This window comes from Tachypleus tridentatus, chromosome 9 (genome assembly GCF_004210375.1).
Source record: "Tachypleus tridentatus isolate NWPU-2018 chromosome 9, ASM421037v1, whole genome shotgun sequence".
NCBI classification, from domain to species: domain Eukaryota; kingdom Metazoa; phylum Arthropoda; class Merostomata; order Xiphosura; family Limulidae; genus Tachypleus; species Tachypleus tridentatus.
The window spans coordinates 50,717,116-50,740,422 of NC_134833.1; the positions used below are offsets into that span (position 1 = coordinate 50,717,116).

Here is a 23,307-nt window from a genome sequence, read left to right on the forward strand (position 1 = left end):
GTTGCGAATATATTGTGTAACGCCAATATTTGTTTACCTTGCAAAACTTCTTAATTTGAAGCACGTAGAGTTGCTTGAGATACTGTAAATATTACTGTGGATAACATTTGGTGTAGCGCGCTACGCCTTAACTAGATTGTGTATAATATAGCATTTTTATTAATTTTAATCGTAATATTACTTCTTAACTTTATAACATAAAATTATCGCGTAATGTAATTAGAATATACCGTGACAGTAAGTGACCTCACTTTGACATTTGACTATTTTCAGATAAATCCTGATCGACGTCAAAGAGAAAGATACATTTCCACAGGAGCGATACAACCCTTTAGTAGTACAATATCTGCTTTTGTTATACAAACATGAATACATGGGGGTTTTACTTTACCAGTTATCCTTATTCGTTGTAGGAAACTGTGTCAAATTCTTTCCAATATGTTTCAAATTATGCTTAACATTAGTCACTCACTTCAAAGAAAATCTTAGTACAGTAACTGTTTCAACCTGAGATGGCACGTAATAAAATGTCATTTATTTTATAAACAGCAGCTACCCCAACATTGTCTTCTGTACATTTAATAGTGTAATAAATGTTGGTTAGCCATATAAACATACCTCACGATGCGACTTGGTTCGAGAATTAAGATAAATTCTCAGTTCAACTTGTGCATTGTTTGTGTAAAAAGCTACTTACGAATTCAGATAGACATCATATATAAAATGATTGTGTTTAAACTATACTATGAGTTTCTTTTATGAACATAAGTATATCGTAAATGACTTCCACTAAATCATATCTTAATATTCTATAACATCTAATGTGGAATGTCTTTTGAATAAATAATTATAATTTTCAATAATTTGCAATTAGATAAAATAAAGCAGTTGAGCAGATGTTTTGTGTTTTGTTTTTTTACTCGTTGTTTAAAGTTTATTCAATATAAGTTTCGTCTCTAGTGCTAGAGACTTCATCAAGCATAATTTTAGTTAGCGTAGATCTAACAAATTTGTCTGAAAACACTTAAGCTAGGCCTAAGTTAAAGAAGATTGCTTTTGATTAAGACCCCAGCACTGAATTCAACAGCTTGGACTGAATAACGCTTAAATGAATTGTACAAAACTGTGCATCTATTTTATCTAATTGTGATCAGGCATGAACATGGGTTTACTGAATGTACAGGTATATAGACTTCAACTCAATTAGGCTGACACTTAAATGGTAAAAGTATATGAGGCTACCTTAAAATTATAAGACAGATGTATGTAAGTTGTAACGATAAAAATCTTGCCATTGACCTCAGGTTCCTGGGCTTAAAAAATATAAACATTTTGACTTAAAAAACTTAAATTTACACTGTGGATTTGTAGTTGTCGTTTATTTTCTTACCATATGAGTCATAAGTTTTGTAAAGGAGGAGTTTTAGTACACAACTGGAGAAAGAAAAAAGTCTGTTTGATTTATCGTACATTCTACAACCTGAAGGCATTAAAACACTAAAACTTGGAACTTTGCCATAAGAAGAAACTTCCTCAAAAATATCACAGCACTTGTGCGTAATATTACCACCATTACAAATGTATAAGACATTAAGCAAATAAAAGTAGTTTTTCATGTTCCTCTACATTTTAATAAATTATCACTTATTTCTAACCAACTATATTACACTGTATCCCTGTATATTTTTGACAAGTTAAAGACCCCCTGCGTTGTGGTCAAGTCTACTTTAAATCTGCTGGATGCTTCTAATTATTTCGTGTTCAGTTTCACGTGCATAAGACTTACCAAGAAGGCTCAGACAAAAAAAATCATACGTTAACGTTCTTAAATATTCTGATATTGTATTAGAAAGCCGGCATAATATCACAGTAACAATGATAATAATTTCTGTTGTGTCTTTTAATGGTTGAGTATAGGTGTCCACTAAGAAAAGGATATGATTGTTTTTTATTTTTCTTTGTTTGTTTTTTGAATTTCGCACAAAGCTACTCGACGGCTATCTGTGCTAGCCGTCCCTAATTTAGCAATGTAAGACTAGAGGGAAGGCAGCTAGTCATCACCACCCACCGCCAACTCTTGGGATACTCTTTTATCAACGAATAGTGGGATTGACTGTTACAGTATAACGCCCCTCGAGTAGCTTTGTGCGAAATTCAAAACAAACAAATACTTATTGTACGCTGCTGGTCACATGCCCTTTCACTCAACACCAAAGCGAACCGGATAATCCACAACGTTTAAGACTTAGTTTAAATGCTATCTATAAATATCGGTTGATTTCGAGACACCAAAACATATGCTGAAAATGGTTGTGAGCTACATCAGCGATATCTTGAGGTATTAACATATTAACTAAATGTTAATGAAATTAAGTATCTGATATTTCAGTTCTCAGACAGCTTTCAACTCACCTTTGTATAAGAAATATATGTTTATATTTGGATGTACTGTATTTGTTGCACAAAATGTGCAAATAAACTCAATATATCAGAAGAAATATATAAAAGTTCAGCTATTATTCTAATACATTCATAATTTTCTTCTATAAGTAAACAACATCTGTTTGTTATTAAGCTTCAAGCTACGCAACTGGTTATCTGTGCTATACGAAAGGTTTGCTTGCTTTTTGAATTTCGTACAAAGCTACGTGAGGGTTATCTGTGCTAGCCATCCCTAATTTAACAGTGTAAGACTAAAGGGAAGGAAGCTAGTCATCACCACCCACCGTCAACTCTTGGGCTACTCTTTTACCAACGAATAGTGGGTTTGACCGTCACTTTATAACGCCCCCACGTACGAACGTTGGGTAACTAAACCTGATTTTCAGCTTGGGAGACAAATGAACAGGAATTACTGGATATGCAAAATAGGCAGTAAAAGAACAGCGATGGGAGAGGGAACTACAAATTAGGATATATTTTTTGATAATTTTCATTTGCTGTGTCTGCTACGTTTTATACTTCCTCTATTGTGTTTCTGACGACCAGACACATCTGTTGCAAATAGCCAATGGGAAAGCAGGAACTAAGCAATCAATTTCACTCCGTTTTAGAGTAAAAGGTAGAAGTCATTCGTTCGTTTGGGAATTTCGCACAAAGCTACTCGAGGGCTATCTGTGCTAGCCGTCCCTAATTTAGCAGTGTAAGACTAGAGGGAAGGCAGCTAGACATCACCACCCACCACCAACTCTTGGGCTACTCTTTTACCAACGAATAGTGGGATTGACCGTCACATATACGCCCCCACGGCTGGGAGGGCGAGCATGTTTAGCGCGACGCGGGCGCGAACCCGCGACCCTCGGATGACGAGTCGCCCGCCTTACGCGCTTGGCCATGCCAGGCCTCGAGTCATTCCTTTTTATCTCTGTATGTTTCGTGACGCGTACATTGTTGAAATATTTCAAAATGTGTAAATAGAAATCTCTAAAAAATTCTAAAAATTAGGTTTCTCTGGTATATAAACCAGACTGAGTTCGAAATACTACGAATGTTAACTGTTTTTTTCAAAACGCACAGAGTAAACAATCTTCTTATTAAGTTATTTAAAAGTTCATAGAACTTTAGAAAAATGAAAGATAGCTTCAAAAGTGGCAATTATAACAATGATAATTCAAAAATTGTGAAAGTTAACTTGAAAAAAAAAAGATTATGAAAGACAAAGTCTCTCTTGTACTCAGTGTCGGAAATTAGGCAGGTTTAAAAACTTAAGGTTTTCTGGGGTTTTGCAACATGACACTTTAAAATAAAGTTAAGAGATGTTGGAGCGAATAAACAAATTATTTCTGGTAAAACTAACAAGAAGACCGATTCTACTCTTTCCTGCTACACTCTTTTAGAAATTGAAAAGACCACAGAAGAGACAAAAGAGGCATTGGCCCCTCCTTACTTTTAACAAAAACTGCGCATACTATGACGTAAACATAACATCACATTAAACTAAACATTTTAGTAATTTTTATTAAAGCCGTAAATTTGTGTTTGCGTTTAAGTACACGTAACACATTACTTTAGTATGCTGACTTACACTGTACAAGCTGATTCCATACATACATGTATTGCATTCTCCACCCTGAAAATATTTCTGTGAACGCCCATGGCCAAGAATGTATCTGTTGCGAGAGTTCCAGCTGACTCGTCAAATATCAGTTCAAAGGTGTGACAGCTGTTGGTCGAAATGGGTCCAATATAGCTCAGACTTGCGAACGTCCCAAAGACTACAAGGGAATGAAATGCACATGTTATAGCATTTTAATGGAAAATTACCAAGTAGTAAGTTACACAGGATGAAATGTTAACGGAGAATTACCAAGACAACGGGTTCGATTATTAAGTTATTGACAATGACATGTAAGTGAAGATTTAAAAAAAAAATGGGTTCAATACTAAATTACATACGCTTTATTATTTTCGGCAAAACTGTCTTTTCACTATCGTCACAGGAGAATAAAAGTTGAGAATAATGTGTTATCAGGCTATGTTGAGACAAGAACCAGAATTAGATCTCGAATGAAAATTCATCAGAATATCGCAATGGAAATTACGTGCCCGATTAAACAACAGATAACTTGTTGAACTTGCAAGACTTAGTACATTTACAGAGCTCATCAAACTGGAAATATTGTTCTTCGTGGAAGTCGAGAGAAACTGATTTATTGGGTATTTGGCCATGTTTGATCCTTGAAGAATTATTTACAAAGTAATAAATTCAAAATCTCTAAGTCAGGACATACAGAATGAATTCCTTCAACTGCTGTACAATAAATAAGATAGTTGGACTCATGTATTGACTGATGTTATAAATGTCATATATTACTAGATTGTCCTCAAATGTACTCCAGACACAGAGAACAAATGACAATGATAATTTAAAGAGTATTTACATCCAGGACTGACATGCTCAGACTGATTTGTTACTATTGTTGTACTATTGCAAGATTGACTGCATGCAATCAACTTCGAGCTAACCCGCAGCTACAAAATGTTACTAAAAATGGAAGTTTTTTTTCTGACAATAGTATCTACATACGTAACTGAAATGAGTCTGGGAATGTGTATTAGAATGGAATGTACTGACTTTTCTGTTGACTTTTCTCAGTCAACGTTACTAGTGAGGAAATTTCCAAACTCAAAGTCATTAAAACAAGCCCGGAAACATGATTAGGAATGAGATCTTTTACTCACCGGACTTGAAGAAATCATGTGCAGATATTTCCCCACCGTAAGTCAATAAAAGTGTTAAATTTACTACAGTATGTCACCAGACTTTGATAATAAATACATGCACATAAATCTGATTTGAAATTAAAATATGCTATAACTCAGTGCTGTACTTATTTCATCTTCTAGCATTAACAAAACGACTGATTAAAACCTGATGTATTTAGTATACACACCTCACTTGATATTATGTTTGGAGCTGTGATGCCGATCCAGATGACCAAATCCTAAAATTAAATAATAAAGCAAGACAGTATTGAACACTTTGAAATGATAAAAAATACATTAGTAAGTAGGATATCGCCTGCTTCTCTTTGTATATTTTTATTAGAGATAACTTAATACATCGTATTATTTTTATATCAAATGTACTGCTTGTTTCTCGTTTACGTTTAGTATCACAAACGACAGAGTTATTTATATCACAAATATATATGAAAGGTTTGTTTATCTGTAGTTTAGCACGAAGCTATGAAATGGCTTTCTGTGTTGTGACACCACTAGTATCGAAACCCGATTATCATCGCTATAAGCCTCAGATTTACCTTGAGCTACTGGGGATCAATAGGTTTGGTAAGTTTAACTTTTAACAGTTGTGTTATAAACGCACAGTAATGTGACTTTAGGTTATGTGAATTAACATAAACTTACTGTTGATAATAGTTACGCCTAATGTAAATATAAAAGTACTGTTACTGGTAAAAAAATCTCCTGTTAGTGAAAGTTTTAAACCTTAAAAAAAACTAATAAAAACGCAGGACATTGTTCACATGTAATTGATTAATAAAATATTGTAATATGGCTATCACGTGTATTTTTTATTGTTTTAGAGCAAAGCCACAATGAATTATCTGCTTTATCTACTGCCGGAAATAGAACTCCGAAATTTAGAGTTGTAGGTCTATAAGCTGACACACTGGAGAACAAAATACTTAGGTTTGAGTGTGTGTGTTTTTCTTATAGCAAAGCCACATCGAGCTACTTGCTGTGCTCACCTAGAGGAATCGAACCCTTGATTTTAGTGTTGTAAATCGTAGCCTTACTGCTGTCCCAGCGGGGGACCAATGGACATGAGAAAAAATTTCTACTAACTTTAATTAAGATTATGGTCAAACGAATATATTTTTCGACTACTACTACTAGCATTTTCGATTGGATTTCAAACCTTGATAGCTTGGAAGTGTCACAGACCTTTAATCACTTAGTACTTTCTATTCAGGTTATAATCAGTCTATGCAAGAGAAAACAATTTAGCTTCTTCATACGATTAAATCTGACAGCAAAAATAAAAGTTTACACGCGTTTAATCACTGTAAATGAAATTTGCCAAAGAATCAAGACACTTTAATCTAACTATCGTATTTTCATCTTGTAAGTTTTGCTCAAGTTCTTTCTGGTTTTACGAACTTTTAAAATCAATATGTAAATCTAAGTTCTAATTCGCCAGACTTTTTTACATGGGAACCTTGTGAACTGTGAGAAATATGGAAAATATATAGTATAATACAAAGTTTCTTTTCCATCACTTGAAATTTATTTCTGTAACCAAAAGCTACAATTTTTATGCTAACGTTATCAGTTATTTTTAACAATGTTATCATTTCACAGTCTTCAAGATTATGAATTTAGGCCCCCAAATGTTTAGAATTTATAATGGAGAACCAATTAATTAAAATGCTAGTAGATAGAGTCAAATTCAAATAATAGCCTGGCATTGGGCCCCCCCGCTAGTACAGTGGTATGTTTACGGATTTACAACGCTAAAATCAGGGGTTCGATTTCCCTCGGTGGGCTCAGCAGATAGCCCCACGTGGCTTTACTATAAGAAAACACAAACACCTAACGATTGGCGTACTCAGACAGTAATTTTGAGGGTTTATGAGGCTGTGGGTGTGTTGTTAGAACAGCATTCAAGACCCATTAATTGGTCAGACGAGAGCTGGCTTTGGGCGCTGCTAATTAGCTGTTTATCTTCTAAATAGCTATGCACAGCTAGCTGTTGAACGTTCTCAATACAACGGAAACAAATTTGATAAAAACATTAAATTTACATCCTTTAAGGTGTATTCAATACGAATGATAACTTAGATTATGATGAATATATGGTGCTCTTGTACTTTTGAGTATAAAGCAAGCTTGTAATAATTCAACTGTAGTAAAGTGCTAGTTGAGCATTAGTTTTATTTTCACTTCAGAATCAGTTGTTAATGTAGTACTTAACTCAACTCGATCGTCTTCAAAGCTTCCTATTGTGGCCATATACCCTGACCGCGTGTAGTTTCAAGATAAGGGAATAACAGTGGACTTGAAATAACCAGATACAAAAATATATTGTTTCTGCGTTTTAAGTTTCAGTTTAATGTGTTACGAATGTCTTAATTAAGTAAAGATAAAAAGGTTGATTATATAACTGTATTTCTAGGCCAGACGAAGCCATAATAACAAAACGTTGACAGAAATAAAAATATCTTTTATATTATCTGGAGAGTAAAAGTCATTTATTTCTACGTATGTTTAGTTTGTTTATAATTAAGCACAAAGCTAAACAGCGGTGTATCTGTGTTCTGTTCTAATGGGCTGAGTCAGTAGAGATACCGCTGTACCTTTGGGAGGCCAAAGTTTATTTTATGTGCCTTACACGTTCTGAAAAACAATGTATATACATATCTTAAGTACAATAGCATTAATACATTCCTGTGTAAGACGACTTCTTGTTATACATTTCTTTTCGACTTTGTTTCTGTTATTTTCGTGCAAAGTTACATAATGAGATATCTGCTCTCTTTCCATTGCAAAGAACTGATCCTAGAATTTAGCATTTCAAGATAGTACATTTACCACTGACCCATCGGAGGATTCGACTGTTTGTGTAAAAACTGACTCGGTCCAGGTACTGGGATAACGATACCCCCCTATAAAGATTTGTAACTGTTATACAGATATTTGCTATAATAAACATTTAACAAATAAAACAAATGTAACGTTGTGTTTCCAAAACTTTAATTGATAAATTTATCTGAAGTTTTTGCGCTTGTAAAAACCTTACGGATTGAATTATTTATACTAATATTCTTGAAACACAAGATTAAAGCGAAACGAAATGTGTAATAAATCGAAAGGAAACTTGAAGTGTGAAAAGTTTTTATTTACATAATAATTTAGTACAATTTATTCGTTCTAAAATAGTAAAAGATGTTTTATGCTTATTTTCTTGAGATCAAAATATTTAAAATCATTAATATAAACAAATTCTTATAGGGCGGGCCAAAAGAAAATATGAGACGAAGAGTTTTTAATACTTTAAAGATTGTGATTATGTGATCTGTCTACACACGTGATACAAATACTTCAATACGCATGTCCCAAATAATTCAGATCTTCCTTCCACCTTTTTCGAAAATAGTCTTATCTTTTACAGAGTACATAGTTGTTGTTTATTTTTGTTTTGAGAGTCACGTGAAGATGTTATTGATGATGTCATGAGGACAATTTCTTCTTCAGTTCGGGAGCTATAGGCTCGTCAACAGTCACATAAGGATTATTTTTTACGATAGCCGTTGAAAATTCTTTCTATCAGCAGCCGTATGATAATTATTTTTCACTCACTGCAGAAAACTTCGTTTGTTATATGGGTAATGGTGATCGCAAACATATCTGATATTTTCTTTTGGGCCACCCTGTATTCCACGTATATCTATATGAGGAACTTTATTACTTGAGCACGTCGACGTAACAACCTGAGAAAGCTTCCACTATAAGTACATTTAGGAACTTTTCTTTTTACTTTATCTAACAAAACGTCAAACACAACTTCTTGATTTGATTTACAGTTTCTTTCTCATTTTATTTTTTATAGAAAGCAGGATTCATTTCAGTATCTGTACAAAATAATCTAATCTAGCACAAAAATTTTAGCATTGAACAATTTGAATGTTTTCCAATTTCATTGCTAAATTCTCACCGTTTAATAAACTGTCCTATAATATCTATATCCTATAATATCTTATTTTAAGAATAGAAAATATATCCGTGTATAGATAACAATAAATGCGATGTACGCATTTCATAGCGATGTCAGAAGATGAACTGAAACCTTATCTAGATGAATTAACTTAGAGTACATTTACGCTCATCTTAGTTATGCCATCTCATAAACAACCATAGGTCACAGTCTTATGCTAATAAAATAAACGATATAGTCCCCTTTCAATACACTACAGGAAGAGCAAAGTTCTTTCATTAGATCTACGGTTCTTCTTTACATAATTACCTACTGAATAGCTTTGCCTCGAACACTAACTGCACGCCCTTAAAACACGTGCATAATAGAACCTACTCAATACATCCTAGTTAAAACTCGGTTTCAATAAATCATCCTTTTAATTTGGTATAATTTATAATTCTGTTATAATACACAAAACTTTGTGTTATTTCAGTCTATCAGAAATCATAATGCGCCGTTTCTTCACAATGCATGGCAATCGTTTAAAAAAACTATAGGTAAATCAAATATAATTTTTGGTAAACATGATCTTGAGTTAACACAAAATAGAAGACAGCGTTTCGTTAATATAAGTATAATTATTACACTCAATCCAACATATATGATAGCGTTTCTCAATAAGCTTCGGAAATAGTCTCTCCTCAATACATATAACTAAATACCTGTCTTCTTTCAATAAATATAATTTGTGATCTCTAAATCCAAAATAGTAAATAACTTCCCTTCAATAAATATATATATTATAATCTGACACAAGCCATATGCTCATCTCAAGTCAATATAAAAAACTGACTCCTTACAATAAAACTCAAATCACAAAATAAAAGTTCTTTTTTAGCAAAACAAAGTCTTCATAACATCTGTATAAATTATAGCTTATGGTTTGTTTGTTTTTCCACCGGCATGTTATAGGATTATTTGGAACCTATGAGAATTAGTACTGTTGTCCTGAAAAAAATATAATTATCTGATTAAACAAGCACAATCTATAGTCTTAACTCAACAAAACGTAAAACATTTTCCACCCAATACAGTAAACAGTCACATAACAATTATTACATATGTAGTTACATCTTAACCTATTACATTGACTATTTGTATCCCACTTAAATACATGTGTCTATCGTCTTGTTATATTCAGTAAAATATATGTGTCTATAGTTCTGTTACACTCTGTAGGTTATATGTGTCTAGCGTCCTGTCTAAGTCAATAGAATATCCGTGTCTATCGTCTTGTTACATTCAGGAGTTTATATGTGTCTTGCGTCCTCTTATATTCCATAGAATATATGTATCTAGGATCCTATTATAATAAGTGAAGTATATGTGTCTTCACAGTGTCAAACATATACATGAAAGTTTGCTTTTATTGAGTGTACAATCTTTATACAACAAGATGTGTCTTTATCTTTACCAATAACCTCTCTCTGAGCAAGTATTAGTCATAGTGTCCATTCAGTACGATATAAGGAAAACTGTGTTCATAAACCGAGTTTTTAAATTACTTTAAAAGATCGTAGAAGCATTTTTCTCAATTAGTATAGACCGTAATGTAACCTCATTTCATGATATCCAACATTCATATCTCATTAGAATCAAACGTTGTAGTTCCTCTTAAACAATTACCTATATGAAACAAAGGTTATAGTATCTCCTAACCCATCATAGGAAGGAGTATACTTTCAAAAATAATCTTAAAGTGGCAACGCACGCGCTTTGGATTTTTGTGATAACAGCCCGCTTCTGGTTTATATTATGAGTTTCATTCAGAATCGGAAACATGGAACTTACGTTGAATATATTTAATTTTGTGGACGTAACGAGTAGATTTAGAATTAGATAATATTTTAATTAATGTTTAGTTACAAACAGAAAAACTATATTTCCTTATATTGGTTTGTTTTGTTTTTAATCTCAAATCTGTACAGTGGGCTGTCTGTGCTATGCCCACTAAGAGTATCGAAATCTGCGTTTTGTATTATAAGCCCTCAAACGTACTGCTGAGCCACTGAAGGGCACTTGCATAAATCCTTTCCCAACATTGATAATATGTTATAGCTTATTGAATACACATGTACAAATACTTTAGCTTTGAATTTTGAAAGAGACATGCATATTTTATTTGACTAAAACTACATGAAAACAGTTTAAAAAAACACATATTCACACTACTGAGATATCTGAGTCTTTGTCAGAGCGTAAGAGAGAGGCTGCTGTTGATAATTCATACTGCTCTGATCCTTGATATATTCCATAAGATGGAATGGAGTTCTTTTTCGGTCTGCCTTTGGGTTTTGTTGGTGGAATAACACATCCTCCTTGCATTACCTGCAGATAAATAATGAAAAATAAAATCAGGATTCATAAAAAATATAATTTCAGATAAGTATAGTGTACACTTCTCGGAAAATCCTCAGGTGAGTTCCTTAAGATTTTTTTATCTTACATCCGATAACTTTTGCCCTCTGTATTGCAGCTTGCTGTCAGAGTTTTACTCGTGTTTGTCTATAACATCCGATTTAGCCAAATTCTCGTGGTACACATTCTACAGCTAATGTTATAAATTTGGGTTTCTGTATTGACGCTAACAATGAATAAAAATACGATGTTCGAATGAGGCACGTTTTTGTGATATAATGGCTCTAAGATATAACGTTAAATCCAGAAGAACTGTATTTATTGCTGACGATTTCGAGTTCAATATATGTTGGAAATTTTTAATATTTTAAGATTTGATAATATTTTATAACCGTTCTTAAGTGGAGCTTATACTAAATTATGCATAACTGTCAGTTTTTGCTAGTCTTCTATTTGAAGATAAAATGAGTTATGTGATATAATATCTTGAAATTAAAAACTGTCAACAAATTTCAATGTGTATAGCTTAAAAACAAGTACTGAGAGTTCAGAATGTATTGAAACAAAAGACATATTTAACAAAATTAAACACTCTAACGACATTTTCGATTCGGACAAGATTATATGTGATACACTACGCTTCGTTTAGAACAACATCTAAAATGGCATTTGAAACGTAGTTCTGTTAATTCTTCAAATACCCACAAAGACGTGAATCAATAACGTTAAATAAGTCCTGATGGAAACAACTTTACTATTATCATATGTAGCACAAAATAGACGCCAGAATAAAAGAGCTTCTGGCGATTAAAAAACTCTCTCTAAAATCCATCGGTATGATGAAATTAAACATTTCTATCAATCCATGTTGGAAAAAATGCTTAAACTGGGCCATAATAGTTCAAAAGTACTAGCGTGTGATCGTACGAAAACCATGTGACATACTTTTAATTTAATTGTACGTAACAGTTCCTGTTTCAGGCTTTAGAAATAATCTTATTCTGCTAACAGATACCTGTCTAAATTCTACAGATGGTCACACTTTGTCTACGCAGATTGTACTGTTAAGTGATTAGCTGTTGTTTTACAAGAGAAGTTCTCAAATGTGCAAGATATCCATTATACCAGAAAACCATACGGTAGAACAATGGGTTTAATGATAGTCAATGCAAAAGCGAAATTCATACAGAGGCAAAGATAAAAACGTGTAGATGTATACAGATAGACAGGTAGGCAGATGGCAAGTAACATTTATATTCACAGAAGAGTAAAAACTTAAATAATTGTGCATATTGTTTTATTGCTTGAATAATCGTTGGTATTCGCTGAAGAGTTATTGAAAAGACCATTAATTTAGTTCTGTATTTAGTACAATCTCTACTTTTTACGAGTACGTTTGTACATATAGATGTTAAAGACTTTACGAAACGTTGGAACTTGAGAAAGAGCGTTGTTATTCAGACAGGTTTCCTGGAATATGAATCGCAGTAACGGAATGAAACAGATAACAACTACTTTTATAGATACACGTGGTAAACAAATAAAGCAAAATAAATAAGAAAATTATGCCCAGGTATGAAAACAATATTAAGATGAACAGAAATGACAGTGTGATGTAATATTGTAATGACAGCTTTAATATTGTAACTACAGCTATTCTTGTTTTACCTGTTTCTTCCATTTCATTCTTCGATTCTGATACCATGTCTTCACTTGAAGCTGGGTCAGCCCTAAAGAACGAGCCAGCTCAGCTCTGTCTGGAGTGGACAGGTACTTCTGTCGGTCAAACCGTCTCTCCAGTCCCATCAGTTGAACTTCTGTGAATACTGTTCGGTTTCTGCGGACCTTCCTGCTAATAGAAGCTGTGACAATTGATCCAGCATCATCTTCTAGCTTCTCAGTTTCATGCATCTCAGTAAGAGGATGTTGAACAGGCAGTGTACCACAAGGTATTCGGAGCACTCCCGGTGCCAGCCTTAAGGAACTTCCATTGTGGTCAATAGAACCGACTTCTTGTGCCCAAGAAATACCACTAGCTTCTGTTGGCTCGTGAGACCATGCTATATGACTGCTTGGATGAGAGAATGTATGGAAGTAGGAACTCATTGAAGGTAAGACAGCCGGGACAAGAAATGGCGATGTGTTTCCAGAAGAAGACTCTGAAAAACGATAAACAGTTAAGAGTTATAGGCAATTATCATACGCATGAGAAAACTTAAAACGTATTTGAATAAAAAATAGAAATTAACGACCGTAGCAATTTGTCTCATTCTAGTAAAACAATTATCGATAATAATAAACATCACCAACCTTTATGCATCATTGCACTGGACTTTGACAGAAACAACCCTTAATACAACAACTTGAAATGCCATAAGTTTCGTAATATCCAATTAAAATACGAAAGACTACAAATCTATGTACTAGTCGGACTGAAATAGTTTAAGTTCAAATGCGACTGAACAAATAGCTTTAAGTTAACATAAAGTTCAACAAAACTAAACTCATATGTAATGGTTAGTTTGTGATTAAACTTACAAAGATACATCATCTTTAATCCACAATTTTTATAATACACACAAGAGGATAATAAGAAACTTACTCTGCTCCTAATAATTTAGTTTATTATTATTTCTTCTAAAGAACCTCAGTCTGTTTAATACTTTGTCTTACAATGATTTTTTTTAAAAAACTGTAATCTATTTAACACTTTGTTGTATAATAATTTCTCCTAAAGAATCTCAGTTTATTTAACACTTTACTTTATAATGATTAATCCTAAAGAATCTTCGTTCCTTCCTGACACTTTGTTTTATAATGATTTCTTGTAAAGAACCTAAGGCTACTTCTAACACTTTTTTATTGTGATTTCTTTCAATGAATCTTAGTCTGCTGCTAACAGTTTATTTTATTGTGTGTTCTTCTAAAGAACGTTACGTTACACTCAGGTTCGTCATGGCCAAGTAGCTAGAACGTTTTACTCGCTAGATAAGAATTATGGGCTTGAATCTTCATCCCACTAAACATATTTGCCATTTCAGCCGTGGGGGTGTTATATGTGACAGTCAATGCCACTATACGTTGCTAAAAAAGAAGCCCAAGAGTTAGAGGTAATGACCAACTGCCTTCACTTATAAGTTAAGGACGGTTAGCATAAATTGTCTTCGTGTAACGTCGCGCGAAAGTTAAAAGAAATCTCTACTTCTAATACTTTCTTTATTATGTTTTTTAAATTACCTCAATCTGCTTAAGATGAGTAATGGTGTTTTTTTTCAACATGAATACTTTTTATAGCAGGAAAACATATGGAATCATCATTACAAAATATACATAAAATTCTGGCACTGAAATTATAATCTGTAGGTTATTGACCGCTTTATTAGTAAATATTCATTATTTCCTCTTAAACTGTTCGCCACCATAAGCCTGTTTTAAATAAATACCTATAGCTTTCTCAAATATCCCTCAAGCACCTGTGTTTGAAATTAAAATAAAAAAACTTAACATTATTTCTAGATTGAAAAATTGATTTTATTTTGTAATAGAAAATGTTTGTATTATATTCAGGATGAACTTTAATATACTTTAACATCTTTTCCTGGTATCTAGGTATGGTCAACATTGCCTTTTAACAGAAGCATGTTTAACTTCATATTGCAATAAGCAGAAATTGATATTTAGTTTAGCAGATAATTTCACTAGACTTTTCTCCTATTGGAGCTAACTGCGAATGGTGGTGTAATCGAAGGAGTAACATATAAATGGAGTTGAGTGACGTCATGAAGTTCACCTGGTCTTCCAGGAAATGTTTAATTTATTTTTCCATGTGTTAAATTTCCAGTACAAAGTGTTTTGCGTTATGTAAAACGTGTTAGGGATATTTTGCCTTAGAAGTAGTTAAAAAAGAAATAAATAAAACTATACTTGGTGTTTAAGTGAAATAAAAGTGACACCTAGAGATTGATTTAAAAGAGATGTTGAGGTAATTTATACAAACGAGTAATGGAAATCATCTTAAACAAATAGTAAGTACCAATTAGGGTTCACGCTACATGAAATAAATAAGCAAATAATACTTACTATTTTTCTGACAAAGATGACACTATTGATGAGAAATCACTGACTCCAGGATCCAAGTTGATTCTACAAGGCTGAACAGTGTTTAGATTAGCGCTAAAATAAGTTTCTTTTATCTCTATGACAATTTTAATATTTATTCTTGTTTCAGTGCCAATGAGAGTAGCATCGTTAATGGAATGATCAAGTTGGTTAAAGTGTTGAGCAACAGGAAGATATTTTCCGGTGTTAATAGGAGATTTATGGTTATTGAATCTTCGTCTAAGACTTCTTTGTGTATGTCCTGCATATCGGTGATTGCATTTTTTTACAACAGGTACTTCAGGAAATATCTGTTTAAGGTTTTAGTTAAGTTGTAGTAGATTAAAATGTTTTTTTTTCACAATTCGTTAAACGTTTCTGCGTTTAAACTGATAGGTAATAATAAGCGGAATGTTATTTGAAACTTTATTATTACTTTGATTTAAAATGTTTTTACTGCTGAGAGCTGTTAGTCATTTCAATCTGTCTGTCGGTTTTGGTATATTTAAATCTTATTTGTAACATGGTTTGTTTTAGATCTTTGGTGTTCGCTCTATAGTCTGTTTCATTTGAGCATATTTTCTTTATTTTTAAGATCTTGGCTTATGTAATGTCCTATCTAGTGTGAACGGTATGACAGCTTTCAAAGTAAAGGTATTGTGGTTTGTCTGTATCTTTTTGCATAAGTCGATGAGTAATAAAGAAAAATAATTTGAGTAGGCAAGTATTCAAAGGTAAAATTGATTGTCTTGCGATAGGAGTTTGCTTGTGAAATAAATTCTTTAAGTGGCTGAAGACCGACTGTTCAAATAAAAAATGTCATCTATGTAACGTTTCTGCATAATATTTTACAGGACTTAGTTGAAAAACCTGGTTTTAAATGTGACCTCGTTATATGTTGAAATAATTGGAAATCAGTTTGCTGGTCATTGAGTACCATTAACCTAAACGTATAGCTCATTATTAAATTCGAATTTCTTCAGAGTTAAAATCAGGCTGACAAGATCAGATACTATTTGAGATTCTGATGGGTTAGAAAGGTTTAATGTGAGCTTTAGAGTGTCTAGTCTTTCATCATGTGGAATATTGGTCTAGTGAGAAGAAACATCCATCATGCAAAGAAGATTATTGGATAGTAATTATCAGTTAATATTTATAGCCTCTTTGATGTCACGAAATTAGGTGGTATCCTTTATGTAAAAGAATACACGTTATGTGTTGGTAAATAAAAGCGGATAGCTTTCAGTAGCAATATTTATATTAGAAATTATGGATTAGTCAGGGTTGTTTAGTCTGCGTGTTTTTAGTAATATATAAAATCTATCAGGAAAAGCTTGTCTAGATATCAAATAGTGAAACTTTTATTTGCTAATTTTATTACCTTGGATACGTTCTTTAAGCTTATCAATCATTGTTTTAATAAACTGAATTGTAGGATCATGTGAGAATTTTTATATTATAGTGTTCTCTAGTTGCCGGTCAGCTTTCGTGACGTAGTAATCTTTGTTAAGAATAACAGTAGCTCCTTCCTAGTCTACTGGCTTTGTTATGATATTTGTGTTCAGTTCAAAATCTTTTAGAAAAATATTTCATTTTTGCTTAACATATTTACGATATTTCTTGGAAAATTTTAAGGTTTGTACTATGTCATTTTCTATTGTTTCAATATAACGCTCTAACTGTTGGTGGAGGTGTCCATAAGCACTTTTCACGATGACGAGAAACCCACTTGAAATAAAAATATATACGGTTGGAATGGGTATTAATACATAAATACTTTTCGTTAAAGCTCAGTATATGCTCATTTTTCAGTTGAATGAAGTTTATTGTGAAAAAATTTTAGTTTTCTGGAGAATTTATGCAAGTCAGAAAGAAGTTCAGACCCTTTAACATAGCTGTTATTGTGTAGAATTTGAGACCTTTTACTACGGAGACTGAGTTCAGTTTCAGAGGAACTAAAAAGATTAACGATGTTAGAAATACGTGGGGAATGTTCATCGTTATCTGTACAAATTATAACGTCGCCGTTATCTTCAATAGATTCATTACCTAGAGAAGGCTTATGTGTATTAGAGGATGAAGTGTTTTGAAACATTTTTAAGCTGTTCATTGTAAGTTAAAGTGGTTTTAATAGTATCTGGTATATTGCTTGGCGCTATGTTTAATTCTTTATAATAAAGAAAAGGACTGGAGAGAATTATGTTAGAAGATTTTTCTGAATTGATGTTTTTGGTAGGAAGATTAATTTTGTTGTTCTTTTTAAAAAGGAATGTATCAGTTCTCTTTCTAACTTTTTGTAGTTCTTTTTATTTCAGCGAAGAAAGGTCATAATAGTGAAAAATATCGACAGAAGATTTTTACTGATATTCATGAGTTCTAAGAAGATGTTTACAAGGATAAAAGAAGCTTATTGGATCGATAACCTAAACATTGCTCAACCTTTCGTAATCATCTTAAATCCTGGAACCAGTGATTTTCCATCAATGGTTTCATCTCTGTCAGAAAAATAATAAATATTATTTGCTTATTTCTTTCTTGTAGCGTGAACCCTAATTGTTCCATAACTTATTATCTGTTTAAGATGATTTCCCTTATTTGTGTGTATAAATTAATTACCTCACCATCTCTTCTTCAATCACTCGCCAGGTGTCACTTTTATTTCACTTAAACTCTTAAGTATAGTTTTATTTATACCTTTTTTTGACTACTTCTGACGCGAAATATCCCTAACAATAGTTAATACTTTAGTTTACTAAGTAACTTCAGTGATGTAGCGATCAATGTTGAAGCAAGAGTTAATACTGCTTTATTTGTTAACTTTATTAGATACTCAGTGTTCTTAAGATATTTATCCTAAATTGCTGGGTATGAAGTGGATCTGATGTTCAATGGTTTGCTATTAGCTGTCATAAGGCTATGAGTGCATCATAAGGGAATTTGTTTTTTTGTTTGTTTTGGAATTTCGCACAAAGCTACTTGAGGGCTATCTGTGCTAGCCGTCCTTAATTTAGCAGTGTAAGACTAGAGGGAAGGCAGCTAGTCATCACCTCCCACCGCCAACTCTTGGGCTACTCTTTTACCAACGACTAGTGGGATTGATCGTCACATTATAACGCCCCCACGGCTGAAAGGGCAAGCATGTTTTGCGCGACCGGGATGCGAACCCGCGACCCTCAGATTACGAGTCGCACGCCTTAACACGCTTGGCCATGTCGGGCCTCATAAGAGAAACGATCAAGTTTTACTAATTAAGGCCCCCCGCTAGTACAGCGGTATGTCTCCGGATTTACAACGCTAAAATCAGGGGTTCGATTCCCCTCGGTGGGCTGAGCAGATAGACCCATGTGGCTTTGCTATAAGAAAATGCTATAATACACATTTACAAATTAAGCATTCTATTAGATTCCAAGCGATACGCCGCCTTTCCTTAAACCTTGGGATATATTACTCAGTAATATGGTGTATTTTTAAATACTGCTTTCTTTATGTAGTCCTTTAAAGATTTTAAACAATTAGAAAAGCCTGTAACAATAGTATTCCAATCAAGCTACATTTTTCCAGTCTATTTCCGACGATACTTTCAGCTCAATCCCGGACGAGACAAAAGGTACAGAAGTGATCTGAGCACTGTTTGTTTAAACCATTTACCGCATCAACAATTATTATGATGTGAGTGCCATTTCACACTAGCGGAACGTCGCTAGCAATGGATACGGCGAATATAGAATGTTTGAAATACTATTATTCTACACTCTTCACGTTTTATAAAATATCGAAGGGAGTAAATAATGTAGTGTTAAAACGTATAATAAGACTACCACTAATGTCTTATGTAAATAATGTAGTGTTAAAACATGTGATAAGACTACTACTAATGTCTTATGTAAATAGTGTAGTGTTAAAACATATAATAAGACAACCACTAATGTCTTATGTAAATAATGTAATGTTAAAACATGTAATAAGACTACCGCTAATGTCTTATAACAACTATAATGAATCATAATCATGCTTCGCCAATTTCTAAAAGGCGTTCACACCATAACGGTTGTTGTTGTAACAAATGGCTTATACAGGGTGTTCGGAAAGTCGCTGTGCACTTATATATTTATTAGCAGACATGTTTCAATATAGAATACAGGAGGTAAATATGAATAACAATTGTAAACAATGTTGAAAGTGACCCCCGTTGGCATCAATACAGGCCTGGATCCTTCTTATTTTGTTTCTAAACACCGCTATCAGTTGATGGCTTGAAATAGACTGAATGAATGCTGTTATCGCTGCTTTCAAAACTGCACAGTGACTTTCCGAACATTCTGTATAAATACTATTTCGACTACTCCTGTGTTTGTTGTATCCTATTAGCCTGATGAGATCTGGATTGAGCAAAACGCGTCGTCGGCAATGGATATGATGAATATAATATTGTTGAGATACTGTTATTATACACTTTTCAAATTCTTGAAAATCACTAAGGGATTAAATATAGAATGTAGTGTTTAAAAATATAATAACCCTAATACTAATGTTTCATGACAAGTACAATTATAATCCTGTCTCGCCATCTTGTAAAAGGTTTTCACACTATAAAAGTAGCTGTTAAAGATTTACACAAAGCGTAGTATGCACGCGCAAACGTATGATATACTATATATCTTGACATATACGGTCTATTTTATGCTACATATATAGTGTACAATACAAGTATACTACATTCTTTTTAATAGGTACCCATTTAATTATTAGACATCCATAAAATTCTTGAAACAGCTTTTGATTAGAATATTACATTTTCAGTACAATATTTCTTCTTTAAAAATGACACATAATCATAAACATATGCATAGTCTATTACTATATTAGACATATGCACAGTCTCTTACATAAGACATATACATAATTCATTGTAAACCAAAAAAACGTATACTATATTTACAGAACATATACATAATCTACAGTAAGAAACATACACGTAGTTTACTACATAAGACATATACATTCTAGTTTAAAACACACATACGTACATGGGCATATATATACTAATCTGGTAACCAATCACGCTTACAAAAGAGAAATTATTACAATATAATTCTTTTGGGTAAAATATTTGTTGTTTTTTTCGAATAACATATTTTTGGTGTTTCCATCTGCTTAAATGTCTTTTGACCCTCGACTCACATGTTCCTATCTCTAAATTACCAGCCAGCTTTTCCTTCGTTTTGTTTTGCTACTATCTTACATTTGGAAAAATCCAGAATTATTGAGAACTGTTACTTATTTTGGAGTATGTGTGTTGTTTTGGAACCGTGTTAATTCAATAGAAAAATGAAAACATCTCCAGAATGACATATTAAACAGAAGTTAATCTTACAGTTCTTTTGTGAATAATTTGTGAGTTATAGCAGAGGTTTATAAGAGGTCCAGACTGGTAACTATGGACATGATGACCGTCATGACCTCTAGACTCTAAAAGAGGTTGTAGAAAATCAGATGTTTCTCTAATGATATCCTTATATTAAAACAACGTTTAAACCCAAGAGTAAATATTGTTAAAATGTTGGTTTAAGGAAAGTTGTTGTTGTTTTTTTTTATTAAAAACGACTTAATTTGTGGTTTCTTCGATACGATTTATACTGGACGGTAACAAAGATTTTATATCAAAACATTCGTGTGAACTAATATCGTTTAGTTCTTTGGAAAATGAAATATATTGATAAGTTTCATTGTCTGTGCGACTTATTCCGAAAGAAAAAGCTTAATATATTTAATAAAATTTTAGTTTGCTCATTTGCAGTCTGAATCTGTCGTAGTTTTTAAAGTGTCAAGCTTACATTAACAGTCTCAATATGGAACTGGTATTTTAGGATTTTCCTACTTCATAGAAAATGTATTAGAAAAAACAAATTAAACTTATTCCATCAAACACTTTATTTGTTATTGTAAGCATTCATATCCTAAAGGTATACATTGATAACACATAAAAGTTCAAACTCCTGCTATATGTGTGCGGAGATAAAGGTGTGAATTTATCAACTGAATTGAAGGCATATAAACGGGTTCCCAGCGGCATAGCGGGATGTCTTCGGACTTCAACCGCTTAAAACTGGGTTTCGGTATCGGTGATGGGCAAACAATCAATCGTGTAAATGGTGCATTAAAAAGAAAACTGTTAACATAATCCTTTCTACCAAAATAATTCTATAACTATTATAAAATTTTGTTAATATATTTTTAGAAAGTTGTTTCTCTTCAAAATGTATAGACTTAAAATTAAACTTACGCATACTTGTGTGAAGGTCTCCAGTGGCACAGCGGCATATCTGCGGACTTGTACTGCTAGAAACCGACTTTCGATACCCCTGATGAGCAGAGCACAGATAACCATTTGTGTAGCTTTGTGCTTCATAACAAATACCTTGTATGAAGTATGGTTTTTAAATATCATTATTTATCATATCATAATTTGATGTAGGAGTACCATTACTCCTTCATATGAAAGATGTGAAATTACACTATTTTTACAAGACTAATATAAAGACGCTTAACCTTAAGTACTAAAACGTTAAATACAAAGCTGTTAATTAATGTTCCCGCACTAAATATATTCACGAATTCATTATTTTCATTACTCAAATTATAGAAATATATTTTATTTCCATAAACACAAAACCAAAATAAAGAAAATTGTCATTTTGGTAATAGTATGAAGCAGATTGATCATGAAGGACAATAAAGACTTAGAAGCAGTGAAACTAAAAAAGGCTGTATAGGTTAGGATAACCACAATAGGTCTTGCTATTACCTTACACGTTTTGGATTATCAGCGCTTAATAGAATAAGAGTTCAATACATAAATGTATTAGTTACACCCCATGTCCTTATGGAACTTTGAAACACAAAAGAAAAATATCGACTTCAAAACAATATGTGCCAATTCTGATAGTACAATTAGTCATTCGAATAAACATATTTATTTACAGTTCAGTTGCTATTGGATACTCCATGTTTGGCAAACAAAAGCGTCAAAAACGATAACACAGGTTTGCCATGGTTTTTATTGTCTTGAGATGTTTACATATTATACAGTAATACCTGTACACTGAATCCGAAAATGATATCCATTTCTCCCAGTCACGTGCAGATGTTTCACAAAACATATTTCATATGCACGTCTACATAAGTGAATCATTTTCATTGAAATCGGGTTACACTTCGTTATACTTAAAATGTTAACAATCACTGGATATATATTTCTCAAGACCAATCGCTACGCGAAAGTCTTATCGATCGTTCTAAAACCCAAACATAACAATAAGAAATGCTAATTGTGGTAAAAGAAACAATGATTTGATCTAAATAGGAGATTTTTTTTTCCCTGGTTTCTAAAAAATCCTTACTTGGTAGAAACAAATAATAATATTTTCACGAAACTGAATTATAGAAACTCCGTTAATAAAACCAAAACAGCTTTTAGGAGATTTAAATTCGCAGGTCTGTGTTATTTAATAGACATAATACAGTTCAAGTTTAAGTTACAAATGTCTTATCCCTTGCATTGTGTATGTATGACGGAACAGTAATGGAACACAAATTATTTAACAGTTGTTGTTGTTGTTTTGAATTAAACA

The 23,307-nt window shown here is 32.8% G+C and overlaps 1 protein-coding gene across 1 annotated transcript in view; it reads right to left on the reverse strand.

The window, feature by feature from the left end:
- Positions 1-10,971: 10,971 nt before the first annotated feature.
- The window catches only part of LOC143225228 (homeobox protein BarH-like 1), a 96,484-nt gene continuing 84,148 nt past the window's right edge, over positions 10,972-23,307 (reverse strand). Inside the window, exons 2-3 of the mRNA XM_076454280.1 lie at positions 13,247-13,737; positions 10,972-11,548 (exon numbers count right to left, since the gene is read on the reverse strand). Of these exons, the coding sequence (XP_076310395.1) occupies positions 11,384-11,548; positions 13,247-13,684 (603 nt within the window). The 5' untranslated portion in view covers positions 13,685-13,737 and the 3' untranslated portion in view covers positions 10,972-11,383. The remainder of the gene's footprint in view (positions 11,549-13,246; positions 13,738-23,307) is intronic.